This window comes from Heterodontus francisci, chromosome 26, assembly GCF_036365525.1.
Source record: "Heterodontus francisci isolate sHetFra1 chromosome 26, sHetFra1.hap1, whole genome shotgun sequence".
Taxonomy (NCBI): domain Eukaryota; kingdom Metazoa; phylum Chordata; class Chondrichthyes; order Heterodontiformes; family Heterodontidae; genus Heterodontus; species Heterodontus francisci.
Genome location: NC_090396.1, coordinates 10,008,735 through 10,028,498, shown reverse-complemented (window position 1 = coordinate 10,028,498; position 19,764 = coordinate 10,008,735). Strand labels below are relative to the sequence as shown.

The 19,764-nt window shown below is 47.3% G+C and overlaps 2 protein-coding genes across 2 annotated transcripts in view; one reads left to right on the top strand and one right to left on the bottom strand.

The window, feature by feature from the left end:
- The window catches only part of chad (chondroadherin), a 90,705-nt gene extending 82,046 nt beyond the window's left edge, over window positions 1-8,659 (top strand). Inside the window, exons 2-4 of the mRNA XM_068057778.1 lie at window positions 1,468-1,631; window positions 4,917-5,059; window positions 7,768-8,659. Of these exons, the coding sequence (XP_067913879.1) occupies window positions 1,468-1,631; window positions 4,917-5,055 (303 nt within the window). The 3' untranslated portion in view covers window positions 5,056-5,059; window positions 7,768-8,659. The remainder of the gene's footprint in view (window positions 1-1,467; window positions 1,632-4,916; window positions 5,060-7,767) is intronic.
- The window catches only part of acsf2 (acyl-CoA synthetase family member 2), a 358,345-nt gene that overhangs the window by 213,761 nt on the left and 124,820 nt on the right, over window positions 1-19,764 (bottom strand). Inside the window, exon 10 of the mRNA XM_068057776.1 lies at window positions 19,184-19,260. Within this exon, the coding sequence (XP_067913877.1) occupies window positions 19,184-19,260 (77 nt within the window). The remainder of the gene's footprint in view (window positions 1-19,183; window positions 19,261-19,764) is intronic.

Here is a 19,764-nt window from a genome sequence, read left to right as displayed (position 1 = left end):
CTCCCCCTACCTGGCAGACCTACAGGTGACTCTCAGTCTCAACACTGGGAGTAACAAAGAATGGGCAATAAATGTAATTTACAATGCTCCTGCTGGTACCATTGGTTACCCTGCCTCTTCCTCTGTGATGTTGGTTGGCTCAGTGTCACAGTCTAACTGCACTTTGATCAGTTGATGGAGGCTGGAATCTCTCCACTTCCATGACCCTCTCAAATCAACAGGCTGCTAAGGCGACCTGACAAAGAACAAAAACTCAAGCCCCTTTAAGGTGATTCAATCAAAACTTCCTGCTGCCAACTGAAAATTGAGGTTTCTTTTTAATAATAAATATTACACATTGCAAACATTTAAAACGTTTCATTCAGTTTTGGTTGTGCTTCTGTGCTGATGATAGTTGTCAGAACTGATAACGGCCATCACTGTGCTCCATCCTTTTGGTATCCAATGGGATAGCAGGGATGACATGGCAGAGACTACTGAGTGAATGATTTACTTTATATCAGGAATTCCTACACTTACTGGGTAGGGCAAAACGATGGCTGTGAGTGAATTCTAATTCTACAATCCATTCAATAGTTCCTGTTAATGTGATAATTGACTAGATTGAAGGTGGAGAGGATCATGGTATTCAGCAGTGCTCAGAATAAGGCATCAGGCCATTTGGAGCCTTGCGTTCTGCTCACCTGTGCCACTCCCTCTGTCTTGGTGCCTCCACCCATGGTTTGCAGAGCAGGTTGGGATACAATGCTTATTCCCACTCTCAAAGGTGGCAAGTGGGTTATCAGGCACAGACCCATATCCTACCAGTATGTGTGGCAACAATCCAAGACTGGTCCTCATGTGAGACTGGGTCTTCAACAAACTCAATCACCTTGCCATGAATTTTCCCTAATAGCATCAACTCCGGCGATATGATTTAGAGAATGTAGGGGGTAGATCTTCCTCTGCCTAGTGTCCTCACCTCAGCTTCAGTCTTCTATGACCTTTACTTATCCATGTTGAATTATATACTACACAACACAGATGACATTCCCATCACTATCTTTTCACCATTACACACTATAATACAATATGGTCAATTCCTCACCACTTCACCATTAATCATTCCATCAATCAGTCAATCACTCTAATATTCGTGTTCAAGCTGAAAGCTTGCATATGCAATTCGAGCAGGCATAAGATCATAAGAAATAGGAGATGGAGGCGGCCATTCGGCCCCTCTGCTCCAAAGATCATAGCTGATCTGATCATGGCCTTAACTCCACTTTCTTGCCTGACTCCCAATAACCCTTGACTCCCTTGTAGATCAAAAATCTGTCTAACTCAGCCATTTCTCCGGAGATACCAGCAGTTTAAGATTTAAAACTTCTGTCGTTTTGTTGACTTTGAAACTATTTCACACAATATGCAAACATTTTATAACAAACTGTAGAATTAAAGCAGGTCTAACTAATCTGTTGTGTTTAGTTTTCAGATGGAGCCTTCAATGGTGTCACTGCGCTCTCAGCCCTCCACTTGCAGAACAACAAACTTGAGACTCTGCCTTCAAACCTTATCCTAACCAAAATGAGGAACATGACTCTCTCCAACAATCCCTGGCATTGCAGCTGCTCACTTGCTGCAGTACGAAGGTACAGTATTTACAGAGTGCTGCTCCAAACCCCTCCTCCCTTTATTAAATATTAGGCTGCCCTTTGAGTCAGTACCCAGATTTCATTTTACACATTTGTCCCACACACTGAGTTCCACCCTACAGGATTGCAGGTGACCAAGTGCTAATTATTGTTCCTCCTGCACGCCTACTTTCTCTGAGAAGTTTTATTAACCTGCCTATATTTAATCTGATCATTAGCCTCCCTATATACTGTCATCCAAGTCTTCAGACCTCCCATGTCTTCCAATCTGTGGTTCCTCTGTCTTCCCTTGTTTATGCCTTAATTTGTCGAAATAAAGTAGACCAGTCCCCAAGCTTCTAAATAGTCAATGTTCCAATTTTCAATCAAATGGGCCTAAGCTCAGCATTGGGTCAATAGATGCTACAAGACTTCGCCATTCACACTCTCCCCTCTGCCAACTCCCACAGCTCTCCGGCGATTGCCACTCTTCCAGTTAGCTACTCCCTGCATTGTGTTGCCATTTGGTTTTTGAATGTGTTTTGCTTTGCCAATCCATTGCCTCAGAGTCCTTCTCATAATATTGACTTCATGTAACACCCTTGTGATTATGAAATAAATATTTTGATTGTGCTGAGGCAAGACTGTGAGAAACATTTGAGCTTAAATTGAAGAGGGGTTGGTTCTTGAAATGCACTCAAGGCATGTTGCATATATAACAGGAAGGGTCCATAATTGATCGGATTCAGGAAAGCAAGGCCAGGACAAGTAACTCAAAACTTGGGAAATGGGTCCCAGAATCTAATTATGTTCACACTGAAACTGAAGAAAAAGAGGTGTGACAGAGAAAATGTGATGAGCTGATATCAGTGGGATGAAGGGGATTTGGCCCCAATCAATGGGTTGGAAAATATGACAGTTCAGGCAGGAGCCTAGCAGTGAGAGGGGTTTATTCAAAATGGAGAGGAACACTACACAAGATGTTTAGTAAATATCATTGTTCAGTAAAGTAGCTGCAAACTATTTTTCATTTTTTTACAACACAAGGGGCTAGTTAAGCTCAATTATCTGCTTGTGTTTTTATTGTTTAGTAAATGTAATTAGTGGTTAAAGCCCAACCTATATTTTCTTTAATATCATGTGCCTTCATTTCTTGAACAATCCCATTGAGGCACCTTATCAAATGCCTTCTGAAGATCCAAAGATACAATATGTACTTTATTCCTCTTATCTGTACAGCCTTTGGTCTCCTTAAAAAATTCTGTTAACTTAGTCAGGTCCTTTACAAATCAATGCCGACTGTTTCTGACTAGCCCACATCTCTATGTTCACTAAATCATCCCATGTTATAGACTCTCTAAATTTACCCAGGACTGAGATACCACTGACAAATCATTTTTGGCATATTCCCTTCTATACTTTTGATACCACTTTTTTCCCTGTATTGTCTCCCCCCTCTCCTTCCCCCACCCCCCAACATGTTTATCATCGGTCTTTGTTTTTACATATATCTCACGGTTGCTGTAAGTTCTATTTATTCATGGAGCCTTACATTCAACATAGCAAAGGTAGACTTGGGTCAGTTAGTAGCAGACATTCCTCTGAGTCAGAAGGTTGTGAGTTTAAGCCCTACTCCAGAACTTGAGGACATAATCTAGGTTGACACTCCAGTCCAATAATGAGGGAATGCTGCACTGTCAGAAGTGCTGGTACTCAGATGAAATATTAGACTCAGGCTCTGTCGGATATAAGTGATTCCAAGACAGTGTTGCAAAAAAGACCAGAGCTGTTCTTCTTGGTGTCCTGGCCAATGTTTATCTTTGAACCTCCGTTACCAGCCAAACTCACTGGTCACTATCTTGGTAGTTGCTGGGGCCTTTCTTGTTTCGTTTTATATTAAAAATCCTGAACATGGGTACAAGAGGGTTGACACTTAAGTTTACTGATAAAACTAAATAGGGAGCACAGCAAACTGTGAGAAGGAGACAGGAAACTGCAGGGGGACACAGAGAGGTCAGTCGAATGGGAATATATCTGGCAGATGCAGTTTGAATGGGAATACTGTAAAGTACATCTTGGAGGGAAGGAAGAAAATAAAATATACCCAGAGTGTCAGCTGTGGCTCAGTTGGTAGCACTCACACCTAAATCACAAAGTTCTGTGTTCAAGTCCCACTCTAGGACTTGAGGACAAGGCTGACACTCCAGTACTGTGCTGACAGAGTGCTGTGCTGTTAGAGGTGCCGTCTTTCAGATGAGACGATAAATTGAGACTCCATCATCCTGCTTGGGTGGATGTAAAAGATCCCATGGCACTATTTTGAAGAAGAGCAGGGGAGTTCTCCCTGGTGTCCTGGTCAATATTTATCCCTCAATCAATATCACAAAAACAGATCCTCTGGTCATTATCCGGTGGTTGTGAAAAGTGCTATACAAGTGCAAGTCTTTCTTTTTAAATGGAGGAACAGAGGGGTATAGGTGTTTGTCTTTACAAAGTAGGAGTGCAGATTGAAAAGGCTATAAAGAAGGGGAGAGGGATTCTGCATTTCATGCATGGGGCACTGAATACAAAAGGAAGGAAGTGATCTTTATTTTTGTACAAAACATAGGTTACGCCACATGCAATTATGGACACATTTGTCTAAAAAGGGTACAGCTCGAGTGACACAGGATTGATAGCTTATGAAGATTCAAAGAATTGGAGCTTTCACAATGGTACAGAGAAAGTTAGGCGAGGATCAAATAGAAGTTTTCGAAATTCAGAAAGTTTTCAAAAGGGTAAATAGTGAAGGATTATTCCTACCGGTTGGTGAATTGGTAACAAGGGGACAGACTGAAGATTATCACACAAAGAATGAAGTGGGGAGTTAGAAACGTTTCTTCACACAAGATTATTAGAGCAGGGAATGCTTCACTGCATGGGGACCAGAGAGGAAGAAGACCATTTAAAAGCAATCGAATAAATATTTGGAAGGACAGGGAAATGGGATTAGAGTAAAAGCACTCCATTTGAAGAGCTAGTATAGATACAGACATAATTGGTTGAATTTTGTCCTGTAACTTCTACAACTCTATGTTCTGTTACTTCATAAAGGCACCTCACTGATGACGTGTGCTAATGAATAAAGATCTGGACCTTAATGCTACGCACTATCCCATAACTATAGTCTCATTCATAGACTATGATCTGCCTGGGCATGAGATACAATGTTCAGGCTTTAATCATCTTTGCTTAGTCCATTGTCCTTTTGTAAGTGAACAAGTTATGGATAATGAATTGCTGCTACCTGTTCCCTATGTACAGATGGATGGACACCAGCAGGAATCGTCCAGATGGAGTCTGTGCTTCTCCAAGCCAATACCGTGGTCAGCAGATCCGTGAAACCTCTGCTTTCAGAACTTGTCCAAGACGTGCAAAGCGCAACAGAAAGAATACACTCTGAGCAGGTACGTGAGGGACTGGCCAACAGCAATAGAATGGATGCTTTGTAACTGAACTATACAGGAAGCCTCCAACATTGACTCCGTGTTTAGTCTGAGTTAGTCCATCTCAGGCCGGGCGGTGGAAGAGATACTGCAACCGGAGTGGGAAAATTAGCTAGAGGTCCAGCTACGGTCAACACCTAATGGCCCCTGCTCAGAAAAAGCAGCTGTGAACATCAGAGGGCAGCATGTCCTCCTGTGGCTTGGTTGGTAGCATTCTTGCCTGTGACTCAGTTGGTTCTGGGTTCAAGTCCCATTCTAGGACTTAAACACAACAATCTAGGCTGACACTCCAGTCCAGTGGAGAGGGGGTGCTGCACTGTTGGAGGCGCTGTTTACAAGTGAGACATTAAACTGGGGCCCCAGCTTCCCTTACAGGTAGATATAAAAGATCCCACAGCACAATTTCAGAGGAGTAGAGAAGTTCTCCACAGTGTCCCTCAATCAACATTACAAAAACAGACCATCTGGTGATTGTCACATTGCTATTTGTGGGAGCTTACTATATGCAAATTAGCTGCTGCAGTTCCTATATTATAACAATGACTAGTTTTCAAAAGTACTTCATTGGCTGTAAAGCATCTTGGGATGTCTGGCGGTTGTGATAGTGCTCTATAAATGCAAGTCCTTCTTTTCTTCCCCCAATGCCCAGCATCAGTCAGGCAAGGCAGGAGTGCTTATTCTGAACTGCTCTCATTTTCCATTCATTTCTCTTAATGGGAGGAAGCAAATAGTGAGGCACCTGTTCTCATTTTCACAATCTTGCACTTCTGCCCCACTGAACTCTGGTGCTCGGGCACCGAAGAGGCAAATCTGTGCCCTGGGTGAGGACCGGATCAGCCTGGGTGAGGCCTGGAGAAGCCTGGGTGAGGTCAGAATCAGCCTGTGTGAGGTCCGGATCAGCCTGGGTGACGTCCGGATCAGCCTGGGTGAGGACTGGATCAGCCTGGGTGAGGACTGGATCAGCCTGGGTGAGGACCGGATCAGCCTGGGTGAGGTCCAGATCAGCCTGGGTGAGGTCCAGATCAGCCTGAGTGAGGACTAGATCTGCCTGGGTGAGGACTAGATCAGCCTGGGTGAGGTCCAGATCAGCCTGGGTGAGGACTAGATCAGCCTGGGTGAGGACTAGATCAGCCTGGGTGAGGTCCAGATCAGCCTGGGTGAGGACTAGATCAGCCTGGGTGAGGTCCTGATCAGCCTGGGCGAGGGCTAGATCCGCCTGGGCGACGGCTAGATCAGCCTGGGTGAGGACTAGATCAGCCTGGACGAGGACTAGATCGGCCTGGGTGAGGTCTGGATCGGCCTGGGTGAGGTCTGGATCAGCCTGGGTGAGGACTGGATCAGCCTGGGCGAGGTCTGGATCAGCCAGGGTGAGGTCCAGATCAGCCTGGGCGAGGTCCAGATCAGCCTGGGTGAGGACTAGATCAGCCTGGGTGCGATCCAGATCAGCCTGGGTGCGGTCCAGATCAGCCTGAGTGGGGACTAGATCAGCCTGGGCAAGGACTAGATCAGCCTGGGTGAGGCCTGGATCGGCCTGGGTGAGGTCCAGATCAGCCTGGGTGAGGACTAGATCAGCCTTGGTGAGGTCCAAATCAGCCTGGGCGAGTACTAGATCAGCCTGGGTGAGGTCTGGATCAGCCAGGGTGAGGTCCAAATCAGCCTGGGCGAGGTCCAGATCAGCCTGGGCGAGGACTAGATCAGCCTGGGTGAGGTCCAGATCAGCCTGGATGAGGACTGGATCAGCCTGGGTGAGGTCTGGATCGGCCTGGGTGAGGTCTAGATCAGCCTGGGTGAGGTCTGGATCAGTCTGGGTGAGGTCGAAATCAGCCTGGGTGAGGTCCAGATCAGCCTGGATGAGGACTGGATCAGCCTGGGTGAGGTCCAGACCAGCCTGGGCGAGGTCTAGATCAGCCTGGGTGAGGTCTGGATCAGTCTGGGTGAGGTCGAAATCAGCCTGGGTGAGGTCCAGATCAGCCTGGGTGAGGACCGGATCAGCCTGGGTGAGGTCCAGATCAGCCTGGGTGAGGACTAGATCAGCCAGGGTGAGGACTAGATCTGTCTGGGTGAGGTCCAGATCAGCCTGACCTGTCATGTTGTGTACAGCTTATAACTCGCTAAACATAACTATCTGAACTGAGACATGAGTAATTATTGGTTGGTGAGGCACTGGTGGGTTGTTGTGTCCTGTAGAACTGGTACCCACTGCAGCCTTCAAGGCAGGGACGATTCCATAGACTTAGCTTGCATTCCCTTGAGTTTGGAAGAATGAGGGGTGATCGAATTGAAGTCTTTAAAATGATTTGATAGGATAGAAAAGCTATTTCCTCTGGTGGGGGAATCCAGAACAAAGGGGCACAATCTTAGCAGTAGAGTTGGACCATTTAGGAGTGAGATCAGGAAGCACTTCTTCACACAAAGGCTCGCGGAATTCTGGAACTCTCTTCCCCCAAAAGGCTGTGTATGTTGGGGAAGAATTGGAACTTTTAAAATTGAGATTGTAGATTTTAGCTGGTAAGGGTATCATGGGTTATAGAGCAATGGTGGATAAATGGGGTTAAGATCTAACTGAATGGCCTCCTCCTGTGTTTTATGAGGGTAAAAGTGGCACTAATGTGGGATAATTGCTGCTTTTTCTCCAAGCCGTAGCTCTCTGACCTGCTTTGTTTTTTCAGTAGGTGATGGGAATGTCCATCCTGGAGACTGGCTCCTCGTTGACAATGCCAACTGCTGACTCCTCACAGCCACTTCCCACACACACAGAAGGAATTTCTCAGTCACTCTCCACAGTAATCGTGAATCAGCTACAAATTCCTCATAGCTTCAAAGAGTGTGTAATGGCTTGCAGCTTCAGCACAGCGAGACCTCTTCACAGTCCAAGTGTGTGCACTCAGAAATCTCAGCGCTTAGAAACAGCAATGGAAATCGAGTAGTTAAACAAAAAAATGTACAAACATGCTTCTAACTAGAAGCATCTCTTCAAGTAGACATACTCAGGCTTTTGTCAAGATTATTAATATATATATATATATATATACATACACACACAAATATATATGAGTACTCATCTATGACATTTCTTGGGACTTAGATACTCTGTGGGAGACTCTTTCTCCTCCAACCCCCTCCTCCCCTCCTTGCTGTGCCAGTTAATGCTACACCCTATTCCTCTATAAAAGTATCTCTTTCGGGAAAGGGACAGGTGCATTGAGCTCAATGGCCTTTACTGATTCCAAATTTAGCCTGACAGACACATTAAATAGTCACATGAAACTATTTCAAACTGTCTGCCTCCAGTGTCCCGCTGTGCCAATTTATTCTGCAGCTCAGTTTCCATCTCGGTGAGATAGATTTGCCCATCTTCCCTTCTCATTCTCATTCCCAAGCACCAGTTTTAAATTTGTGTACGGATCGTACACTACACCATAGTCTCTTGTTAGCTGGTCTCCAACCGATATTAGGTTCTCGGGCTATGATATTTAGAAAGATACAAAATAAAGAAACAAAGGTTTTTGAGTTGCCTGCACCATTGCACCATCAATGTTGCAACATCGTGCATACCCTAAAGTGGGAAGTTAAGCAGTGGGGGCGGGGGGGGGGGAGGTAGCAGAGGAGGGGGGATGGACTCTTGGAGAAACAGTATCTGTGCACCTGCCTCCTCTGTCTGTCCTTGAGAGAAGCCTGTATGAAATAAGTTCAGACAGTGAACAAGACGGACCCACAGCACAAAACTGCCCCTAATTGGCAATGTCACTCAGACAGGCCACAGGATAACTGGTCAGTGTTAGAAAAGGAACTTTGCATTGAACCCATATTGGGTCACACCTTAATTCTATCACTGGGATCTGTTCCTCAGTATGAAAGTCCCCTGGGTCTGACCATCAAAAGAAAGGTCCGTCATTGTATTTCTTTAACTTCCTGCTCAGATTTTTACGGATGACATACTTATTGTGCAGCTTGGTGGGGATTGGAGATTAATGTAACTGCATTGCAGACCAGGATCTGCAGTGCATGCACATCAATCTAATCAAAAACTCCACAGCAAGTCAGAATCAAGTCCGGCCAAAATGTGTCTACTTCAGATGACTAACTATGGAGTTCTCAAATGTCCAGCCTCACCTCCATCTAGTTTGCACAGACTGGTTCTTCACCCTCTAAACCCCTAGTGACTTTTATAAGACAGGAAGAAAACACTCGCTAGCTTTCAACATTGTGCTGAGAGATTTTGAGATTCCAGGATGACCAGAACTATCAGTCTCTCCCTTTCATAGAGATCAGAGAACCTGACCCTGTGAGGGGGAGACCACACACAGGAGCTAACAGAACACCACAGTCAGCACCTTTAAACAGCGTAAAGTCCCAGTTCCCTGTCTGGACAATCCCAACGTACCTGCACGTTTATAACTTCATGAATTAAGTTCATCAGTTTTAGTTAACAAGCTTACGGGCAGGGCACAGACAGACTTGAACTCACTCTGAAATTACTTTAAAAAAGGAAAGCATCCTGAGTTAGGGGCTCACAACATTTCTCGGCAATGTACAGTATTGGTGTTCAACCTATAGCCTCTGGGCCCTCCAGCAATCCAGCCACTGAAGCAAAATTTATATTTCTTATTTGATGATGTATCCTGCTTGGAATTTGTAGATTGGGAGGTTTGGAAAGGGCTGTTGCTTCATTAATGGATAAATCCTAAACCAAAGCATTGAGACCCATTATTATCATCAATTTATGATAACTGCAGATTAACAGGAACAGGGATTTAAACACCTGGCTCTGCAGGGTCGATGTACAGACCTACACAGCCCATAAACACTATCTTGGCCACCCCTGATGTCCAGCCCATTACATGCTGCATTACTTCAGAAGTCCTATAGTTGGCAGGTGCTCTAAATGTCCCATTTACTATATATATATATATCTCTATATATATCAGGTGTCCAATTCACATTTTCCCAATACCCAATAGACTTCAATCTGATGGGCCTCTGCACCCAGATACATACACAACAACACACGTGCACCTACTGAGCAGTATATCCTGAACCTCCATGCAAATTTACATGGACTACAGAAAAACAAAAGGAGGCCTTGCAAATTTCTCAAGACCTTGAGAACTGCACAACACAAAGACTATACAATTTAAAACTAAAGTTTGTTTTTAAAAAACCCAGCGGCTGAGTAAAGAAGCTGAATCCAGGCCAGACGATCAGGGGTGGAAGACCTCTAAATTCTGGCTGTTCAGGTCCTATATTAAAATAGGTCTGGGGCTTTCAGTCCAGTTCCTACATAACATAAATCTAATATTAACTGGCACAAAGTTTCAAATTCTCTGGAGAGCTGATGTGGGAGATGAAATAATGTTACACCAGAACACTTGATGTTAGGATTAGGCACATTGTCAGGGCAGTGTAGAGGGAGCTTTACTCTGTATCTAACACGTGTTATACCTGCCCTGGGAGTGTTTGATGGGGACAGTGTAGAGGGAGCTTTACTCTGTACCTAACACGTGTTATACCTGCCCTGGGAGTGTTTGATGGGACAGTGTAGAGGGAGCTTTACTCTGTATCTAACACATGCTATACCTGCCCTGGGAGTGTTTGATGGGACAGTGTAGAGGGAGATTTACTCTGTATCTAACACTGCTATACCCGCCCTGGTAGTGTTTGATGGGGACAGTGTGGAGGAAGCTTTACATACCCTGTCCTTAAAATACACATTATAAAATTCACACAGGATAATTCTGGTTTCAACTGACTGCTTAACAGAACTTGAGGCTGAGGTTAGAACCAATTTTTTCTTCGTTTTTTTTTAGTCCTTCTCTTACCCTGCAACTGACTGAGAAATCTCACTGCAGCGGAGAGACGAGGCCCCACTCTGCAGGTAGCAGGGATTGATGATCGTCTTACAGCAGTACACAGCAGGGTAGACATTACCAGACAATCACAATCTTGCCTTTTTCCCCCACTCCTGAAGCAAGGCCCATCAATAGAATACCATGCTATGGAGGCAGCTTGATTGTGGGTATGTGCTGTCCTATATTATTCATAATACCTTGTGGACAGTCATCAACCGCAATTAAAGGATTTCAACTCCCCTATTGCCTTCCTGTTTCCCCTCTGTGTCCTAACAGCCATTGAATAAGCTGTAATTATCTGCCCAAAGCAGTTAGAGTGGTCGAGGAATCGCTCTGCCAGAGAGTAGACAAAACTGATTGCAGCCACTGAAATCTTGTTTGGTTATCAGAAAACTCTGGGACTCTCATCTCCATCTAGTTTGGGGGTGGGGGGGGGGGGGTGCGGGTGCAGGGGTAGGGGTGGTAGGGAATGGGGCAGGAGGGGTTGCTGCCAAGGAAGCACTTCCCAAACCCATCACCACTGCCTGGAAGGACAAGGGCAGTGGACGCATGGGAACACCACCACCTGCAAGTTCGCCTCCAAGTCACACACCATCCTGACTTGGAACTATATCGTCGTTCCTTCGCTGTCGCTGGGTCAAAATCCTGGAACTCCCTTCCTAACAGCGTGTACACCATGTGGGTGTACCTACCCCACCTGGACTGCAGGGGTTCAAGAAGGCAGCTCACCACCACCTTCTCAAGGGCAATTCGGGATGGGCAATAAATGATGGCCTGGGCAGCGACGCCCACATCCCATGAATGAATAATAAAATAAGACAACAGGGCAGTTGAGTGAGCAGATAGGGCAGTAACATCAGAGATGGCAATACTGTACACCAATAAACTGCCTCCAATTTTATTTCATACAAATCCTTCAATTGAGATAGTTCAAAATCTACCTTGTAACATAACTGGGACAGGTTTAGTCCATTTCTATGTCCAATATTGCCTTCCCCTCTTACCGAGCTCAGTGGCATCCTGGAGGAAGGGTAAGCCAAATACTCATCAGCCTTTAATTGTCTCATTACCAGACACAGAGCACCCTCTCCTCCTCAATAACAATAACATTTGCAAGGTTCACAATTTATCTTTTTTTAAAAGAAACATTGTTGGTGAGGGAAGTACCATGGAGAAGCAGAGTGATTATCACATGGCATGTCGCATGCTGCGAGGGGTTGCTGTAATATTTCATCTTCATGCTGAAACCATTGTATATAAAAGGTTAGTAGAACCATCTTAGTGCAGGTCACTCTTAATGTAGCCCAAGAGAGATTACGGGCCTTAAAAAGATTTCTCGGGAATAATTTCTGCTGCCAAGCTGACATTCTCATCTTCAGTAAGTGTGAATTGCTGAGCAACTCTTCTGCACTTTACTTGCTGCAAGTCTATCAATAAAAACATATTTTTCATATCACTCAAAGAGAACCTTCTTGTGCTTTATTTACCAATAGTTTCCTCCCACTTCCTATCTTGAAGGAATTTATTCCCACTGGGGCACAGGAGCACCAGCAATCGAGTGACCATTCTTCATGGTTAAGCTTAGTTGAGATGAGAGGCAAGTCTTGGAAGCCGAGTTGACCAGTTTTGGTGAGGAGAGAGAGGGAGAAGAGGAGTTAAGGGAGAAGAGTGTCACAGTCCAATGCTAGCCTCACCTACTGCCCATAACTTCCAGCAATGATCATTAAAGGCCTGTCTGATCTTTCCCTACCCTAGCTGAGGGGTATAAAACCAGTTGTAGCTATCCAACTACTGCCTGGCCGAGACTAGTTAACTCTGTATGGCTCATTTATACATTGCCTTTGTCAGCTAAGCCCTTGAGGTGGCTCTGAGGTAGCTTGATGCAACACTCTTGGTTTAAACTTACCTGATGAGAGGTTGGTTTTGACCATTTGTATGCCTACATTTCAAAGGAGAGGGAAATGAAGACCCACCAGCCCACAGCTCAGCTCATTGGATGACTGGGTCAGCTTGTGCTACCTAGCCGGGCAGGGCAGTGGGTCCTCACTGTTTAGGCTGAGTTACCTGGCAACAAAGCATCTCCCAAGTGATTGTTGACTTTTCAGCCTAAATCAATCAATACAACAAAAAACACCACTAAATTAAAAGTCTTATATCGTTGCACATTTATTTATCACCCTCACTTCCTGTTTTCACAGCTTTGCCCCATGTTCTCATGCACAGGAATCAAACTTTGTTACATTTCAAATCAAGGCTTCTATTTGCATACGAAAATGATGGGCTAGAAAAGACCAGCTGCTCCATCAAGCCTGCCCCACACACGATGATGGCCGCAGCAGCATGACGAGGCACTGCGTACCTATGTAATCTCCTGGGACAGGCAAACAACAGGAAAACTGGAACAGAAAGGGAAAGATTCTCTGGACAACGCCTTTGCAAACCACCTAGGCAATGGAAATCAGTTTAGGAGATCACACGGCCCACGTCTGACCTATAAAGACACTAACCTTCGCTACGATGTGATATTTGCCCTAGACCAGTTCCCTCTTGAAGATGATGTAGAGTTAGCACCATCACACCAGCAGGCAGTGACTTCCAGGAGCTCACTATTGTCTGGGAAAAGACGATCCACGAAAGAGGAGTTGAGGTCTGGGGCAGATCAGTCCTGATCTTATTGAATGGCGGGGCAGGCTTTAGGGGCCGAATGGCCTACTCCTGATCCTATTTCTTGTGTTCATACTATCCCATCCATTCTGCCTCTTGCAGGAATTAAACTTGTGTTTGGCTCCTCCCCAACTGCTAAACTAGCATAATCTATCAATAAGCTAGCTTGACCTGGATTGGCTGTTTCCTGCCATGTGACCACCAGGCTCCAGTTATTACACCTTCATCCACTTCCTGTCACACTTCCCCTTATTGTTTCCCAAGTCCAATGGTTACATTTTCTGACCTCTTGCATCTTCTGACCTTCAGTCGACAAGTATTTTAATCCCCACAGTTCCTGGTCCAAGCCTATGAACACCTCTCCATCCTCGTTTCTCTCCCCAGCCTCCTGGTTGACTGTATTTTCTTCAGCTGTCTTGTCTCTGCCCTCATTCCAGAAGCTCCATTCTGAAACATTTTCTCCAGTGTACCATGGCTAACAGCCCATTGGCCTGGCCTCCTCTCCCACTCTAGCACCACTATTCTGGTCTCCACCATTGAACAACACCTGACTCCTCTCCAATCCCCACCAGCACTAGACCTTTCCCTCTAACTCTTCACTCCAGGAGCTTTGCCCCTGATACCCCATCAACCTACCCTTCCCTATTCAGTCAGTTAAAATACTCAGTAATTTATTAAAATAAACTTTGATGACCTCCCTTCTTAACCTTCCCTGCTCCAGTGGAAACAGTCCCAGTATCTCCTCATTCCTATCGTTCCCCATGCCTGGAATAATTCTCCTGATGAACCTATATTCTTTCTGGTATTAATGTCCGTTCCACATGCAGCCAATATTGCACATAATACTCTAACCGTGGCCTAACCAATGTATGAATCAAATTTATCATTGTCTCTTTGCTCTTGTGCCAATTTAGAAAACCCTTCCCCTTCTCCGCACATGGCAGTGACCACCAGGGGTACACTGCCCCCTGACATAGACCCAGGGGTACACTGCCCCCTGACCCTGGGGTACACTGCCCCCTGACATTGACCCCAGGGGTACACTGCCCCCTGACACAGGCCCAGGGGTACACTGCCCCCTGACCCTGACCCTGGGGTACACTGCCCCCTGACATTGACCCCGGTGTACACTGCCCCCTGACACAGACCCCGGGGTACACTGCCCCCTGACACAGACCCAGGGGTACACTGCCCCCTGACACAGGCCCAGGGGTACACTGCCGCCTGACCCTGACCCTGGGGTACACTGCCCCCTGACACTGACCCAGGGGTACACTGCCCCCTGTCAAAGACCCCGGGGTACAGTGCCCCCTGACCCTGACCCCGGGATACACTGCCCCCTGACCCTGACCCCGGGGTACACTGCCCCCTGACACTGACCCCGGGATAAACTGCCCCCTAACCCTGGGGTATACTGCCCCGACACTGACTCTGGGGTACACTGCCCCCTGACATTGACCCCGGGGGTACACTGCCCCCTGACACTGACCCTGGGGGTACACTGCCCCCTGACATTGACCTCGGGGTACATTGCCCCCTGACATTGACCCCGAGGTACACTGCCCCCTGACACTGACCTCAGGGTGCACTGCCCCCTGACACTGACCCTGGGGGTACACTGCCCCCTGACACTGACCTCAGGGTACACTGGCCCCTGACACTTATCCCGGGATACACTGGCCCCTGACATTGACCCTGGGATACACTGGCCCTTGACATTGACCCCGGGGTACACTCCCCCCTGACACTGACCCCAGGGTACACTGCCCCCTGACACTGACCCTGGGGGTACACTGCCCCCTGACACTGACCTCAGGGTACACTGCCCCCTGACACTGACCCTGGGGGTACACTGCCCCCTGACACTGACCTCAGGGTACATTGCCCCCTGACACTGACCCCGGGATACACTGCCTCCTGACATTGACCCCGGGATACACTGCCCCCTGACATTGACCCCAGGGTACACTGCCCCCTGACACTGACCCTGGGGTACACTGCCCCCTGACACTGACCTCAGGGTACACTGCCCCCTGACACTGACCCTGGGGGTACACTGCCCCCTGACACTGACCTCAGGGTACACTGCCCCCTGACACTGACCCTGGGGGTACACTGCCCCCTGACACTGACCCCGGGATACACTGCCTCCTGACATTGACCCCGGGATACACTGCCCCCTGACATTGACCCCGGGGTACACTGCCCCCTGACACTGACCCTGGGGTACACTGCCCCGACATTGACCCCGGGGTATACTGCCCCATGAAACTGACCCCGGGGTACACTGCCCCCTGGATACACTGCCCCCTGACATTGACCCTGGGGGTACACTGCCCCCTGACACTGACCCCGGGGTACACTGCCCCATGAAACTGACCCCGGGGTGCACTGCCCCCTGACATTGACCCCGGGGTACACTGCCCCCTGACACGGACCCTGGGGTACACTGCCCCCTGACACTGACCTCAGGGTGCACTGCCCCCTGACACTGACCCTAGGGGTACACTGCCCCCTGACACTGACCCTGGGGTACACTGCCCCCTGACACTGACCCCGGGGTACACTGCCCCATGAAACTGACCCCGGGGTACACTGCCCCCTGACATTGACCCCGGGGTACACTGCCCCATGAAACTGACCCTGGGGTACACTGCCCCCTGACATTGACCCCGGGGTACACTGCCTCCTGACATTGACCCCGGGATACACTGCCCCCTGACACTGACCCTGGGGTACACTGCCCCCTGACATTGAGCCCGGGGTGCACTCTCCCCTGACATTGACCCCGGGGTACACTGCCCCCTGACACTGACCCTGGGGGTACACTGCCCCATGAAACTGACCCCGGTGTACACTGCCCCCTGACACTGACCCTGAGGGTACACTGCCCCATGAAACTGACCCCGGGGTACACTGCCCCCTGACACTGACCCCGGGGTACACTGCCCCCTGACACTGACCCCGGGGTACACTGCCCCCTGACATTGACCCTGGGGGTACACCGCCCCCTGGCACTGAACCCCAATAATACACCATTCGCTGGCACTGGCCCCTAGGGGTAAATTGCGCCCCCTCCTATCCTGAGGGAGGCGTAGTGGTAATGTCACTGGCCTAGTTATCCAGAGTCCAGGCTAATGTTCTGGGGATATGGGTTCGAATCCCATCATGGCAAATGGTGAAAATTGAATTTAATTAATAAATATAGAATTAAAAACGAGTCTGATGGTGACCATGAAACCATTATCGATTGTTGTAAAAACCCATCTGGTTCACAAATGTCATTTAGGGAAGGAAATCTGCTGTCCATAACTGGTCTGGCCTACATGTGACTCCAGACCCACAGTAATGTGGTTGACTCTTAACTGCCCTCTGAAATGGCCTAGCAAACCACTCAGTTCAAGGACAATTTGGGATGAGCAATAAATGCTGGCCTAGTCAGCGATGCCCACATCCCACAGACGAGTAAAAAAAAATGAAATCCTAATTATACACCATCCCCTGGCACTGACCCCCAGGGGTACGTTGCACCCCCTCCCCTCCCTGCCCACACTGGACTCCAATGATACAGCACACCCTGCACTGACCTCCCCCCCCCCCAGGGGGTACAGCACACCCTGCACTGACCTCCCCCCCCCAGGGGGTACAGCATACCCTGCACTGACCTCCCCCCCCCCAGGGGGTACAGCACACCCTGCACTGACCCCCCCCCGGAGGGTACAGCACACCCTGCACTGACCCCCCCCGGCGGGTACAGCACACCCTGCACTGACCCCCCCCGGCGGGTACAGCACACCCTGCACTGACCTCCCCCCCCCAGGGGGTACAGCACACCCTGCACTGACCCCCCCCCCCCCAGCGGGTACAGCACACCTTGCACTGACCAGATGAGCAATATTATTATGCCTGCCTTGTCAGCGACTTTCACATCCCTAGAATGATTAAAAACATAACTAAAATCTCAAACAGAGCCAGAAGGAGAGAGAACTAATTTCAGAAATACAAAATAGACGGGTAAGAGGAAGACTCCTCTGACTCACTGTGATCATGCCACAGAACACTCACTAGTTTATACCCCTATATTAAAGTCAGTGTGTATGTCCCTCACTTCTCATTAGGGCAACAGCATTCTAGTCTTGTCTCTAGGTGGCACCTCCATAGGATTTCACATTAACTGAAGAGCTACTGGTGGCACAGGCACCCAGCCCTGCCTGCAGCTGCACCATGGAATTTCAGAAGGTGCCCATTGCCACATTACCGTGTTAGATTGAGAGTCTGCACAGCCAAGACTGCTGCCGGAACCACAATCTCCTTCCTGGAGGCTCTCCCAGTATCAGGCAGGAACAGCAAAAATATTATTCATTTTCATCTTTATGCTTTTAAATTAACTCAGATATCTGGCCTCCCTACTGCCCTACCGCTTGCAATCCCACCTCCAGCTGTGACCCTAAACAAGCCCCTGGCCCCACTCTGCCTTCCCTCCCTTTCCCCACCCCCATTTGAGATGGCACTGTCCCTACCAAAACAATACAGACAGGTGTTCACTGGGCCAAGAGAGTTCAATCTGGAGAGAAGCAATTCCTTTAAAAGCTCCGTCACTTGGAACAGATGATGCTAAAGAAATAAAGGCCAGAAAATGGATGTAATCTTAAAAGAATTGTATTGTATGCTTGCATTTATCATCGTCGTTCAAAATATGTGTTGCCTCATCCTCCAACACCAACTCTTCCATCTCGGTGTCTGTTACAAACGAGCTTCCATTTCCTACACTGTCCGAGGCAAATGAGTTCAACTGAAAGGCCACAAAGACCAAAACTTTCTGCTAGTAATTAAGACAAAGTCAACTTGAAAAGCCTGCCTAACTTTTCAAACACTGGATGGTCTGGATGCCAACCTTCTCAACTCAGCACATAATTCCTCTCTTTTAAGCTGTTGAACTGAAATTAAAAACTTCCAGAAAAAAACCTACAGAATAGCCTCCCTGGGGAGGCAGTCAGTACTGGTTCATTCAAATGCAAATTGGATAGATTTTTTTTCCAGAGAATAATATTTTGGGATACAGTAAGACATAGCATGTAATATGTTGAGCATGTTTGGGACGATTAGATGACTTTGGATCTCTGGTTCCCAAAGCTCTCCATCACTGGGGTTTTCCTCACCTCACCCGCCTGTTGTATACTAATGGATGGAGATTGATCGCTGTGATTAGTATATTATTATCAGTATATCCTATGACTACTGGGATGGTAGAAGGTGAACTCGATCGACCTTGGTCTTTTATCATCTTACAATTCCTAGGTTCCCAATCCTGTTCAAGCACTTGACCACTCTCGGTGAGGTTATGGAGAAGTATCAAGGGTTACTGTCACCAGGAAACAGCCAACAACTGCTCCAAACTGTTCATGATGGGAGGGCCTACACAAAGCTCAGGCCAGGCAACCCCCTCAATTCTAGAGCTTGGGTGAGAAGGATTATCAGTAAATCAACAAAACTCTGTCCAGTCAAACAAACCTGCAGTCACCTCACAAGCATTGAAGAAAATAGATAGCAGCAGAATCTGAGAGGTACTCACTACAAGTTCAATGATATTCAATTCATTTTTGATTTTGTTGGCCACTTCGATGGGGCATGGGGAGCCAGCTACGATCGCTGCCAAAGAAAGGGAAAAGAAAAGGACAGCAATTGTTAGGTTAGCAAAGTGAAGATAAAAGAGCGACCCAAATCAAAAGCAGGGAAATCATTTCTCATTCATAGTCAACCTCCACCAACCTCGTCCAATCACAGTGCCCCCTGTCAACAAGAGCCAGTGTTTCAGCAATTAAAGTATTTTAAACAAACATTTTTATTGTCTTAGCTTCCCGAACTAAAGGACAATATTTCCCATTTTCACAGATAAAATATTATGAAGCCAGCTGCACTCAAATACCCATCAGGATAATTAGAGTGTGAAGCATCACGAAAAATGACTAGGTGATCCAACGAACATGAAACTAAAGATGGAAACTTAAATTCCCATTTCTCCGGATTTAATGTTATTAATATTTTATTAGTCCTTCAAATATTCTCTACTTTAGGGTGTTTCATTTAGTATGTAACTAATCCATCAAAACCAGCATCTTGACTATAATGACTGCTCAATCAGTTCAACTGGCC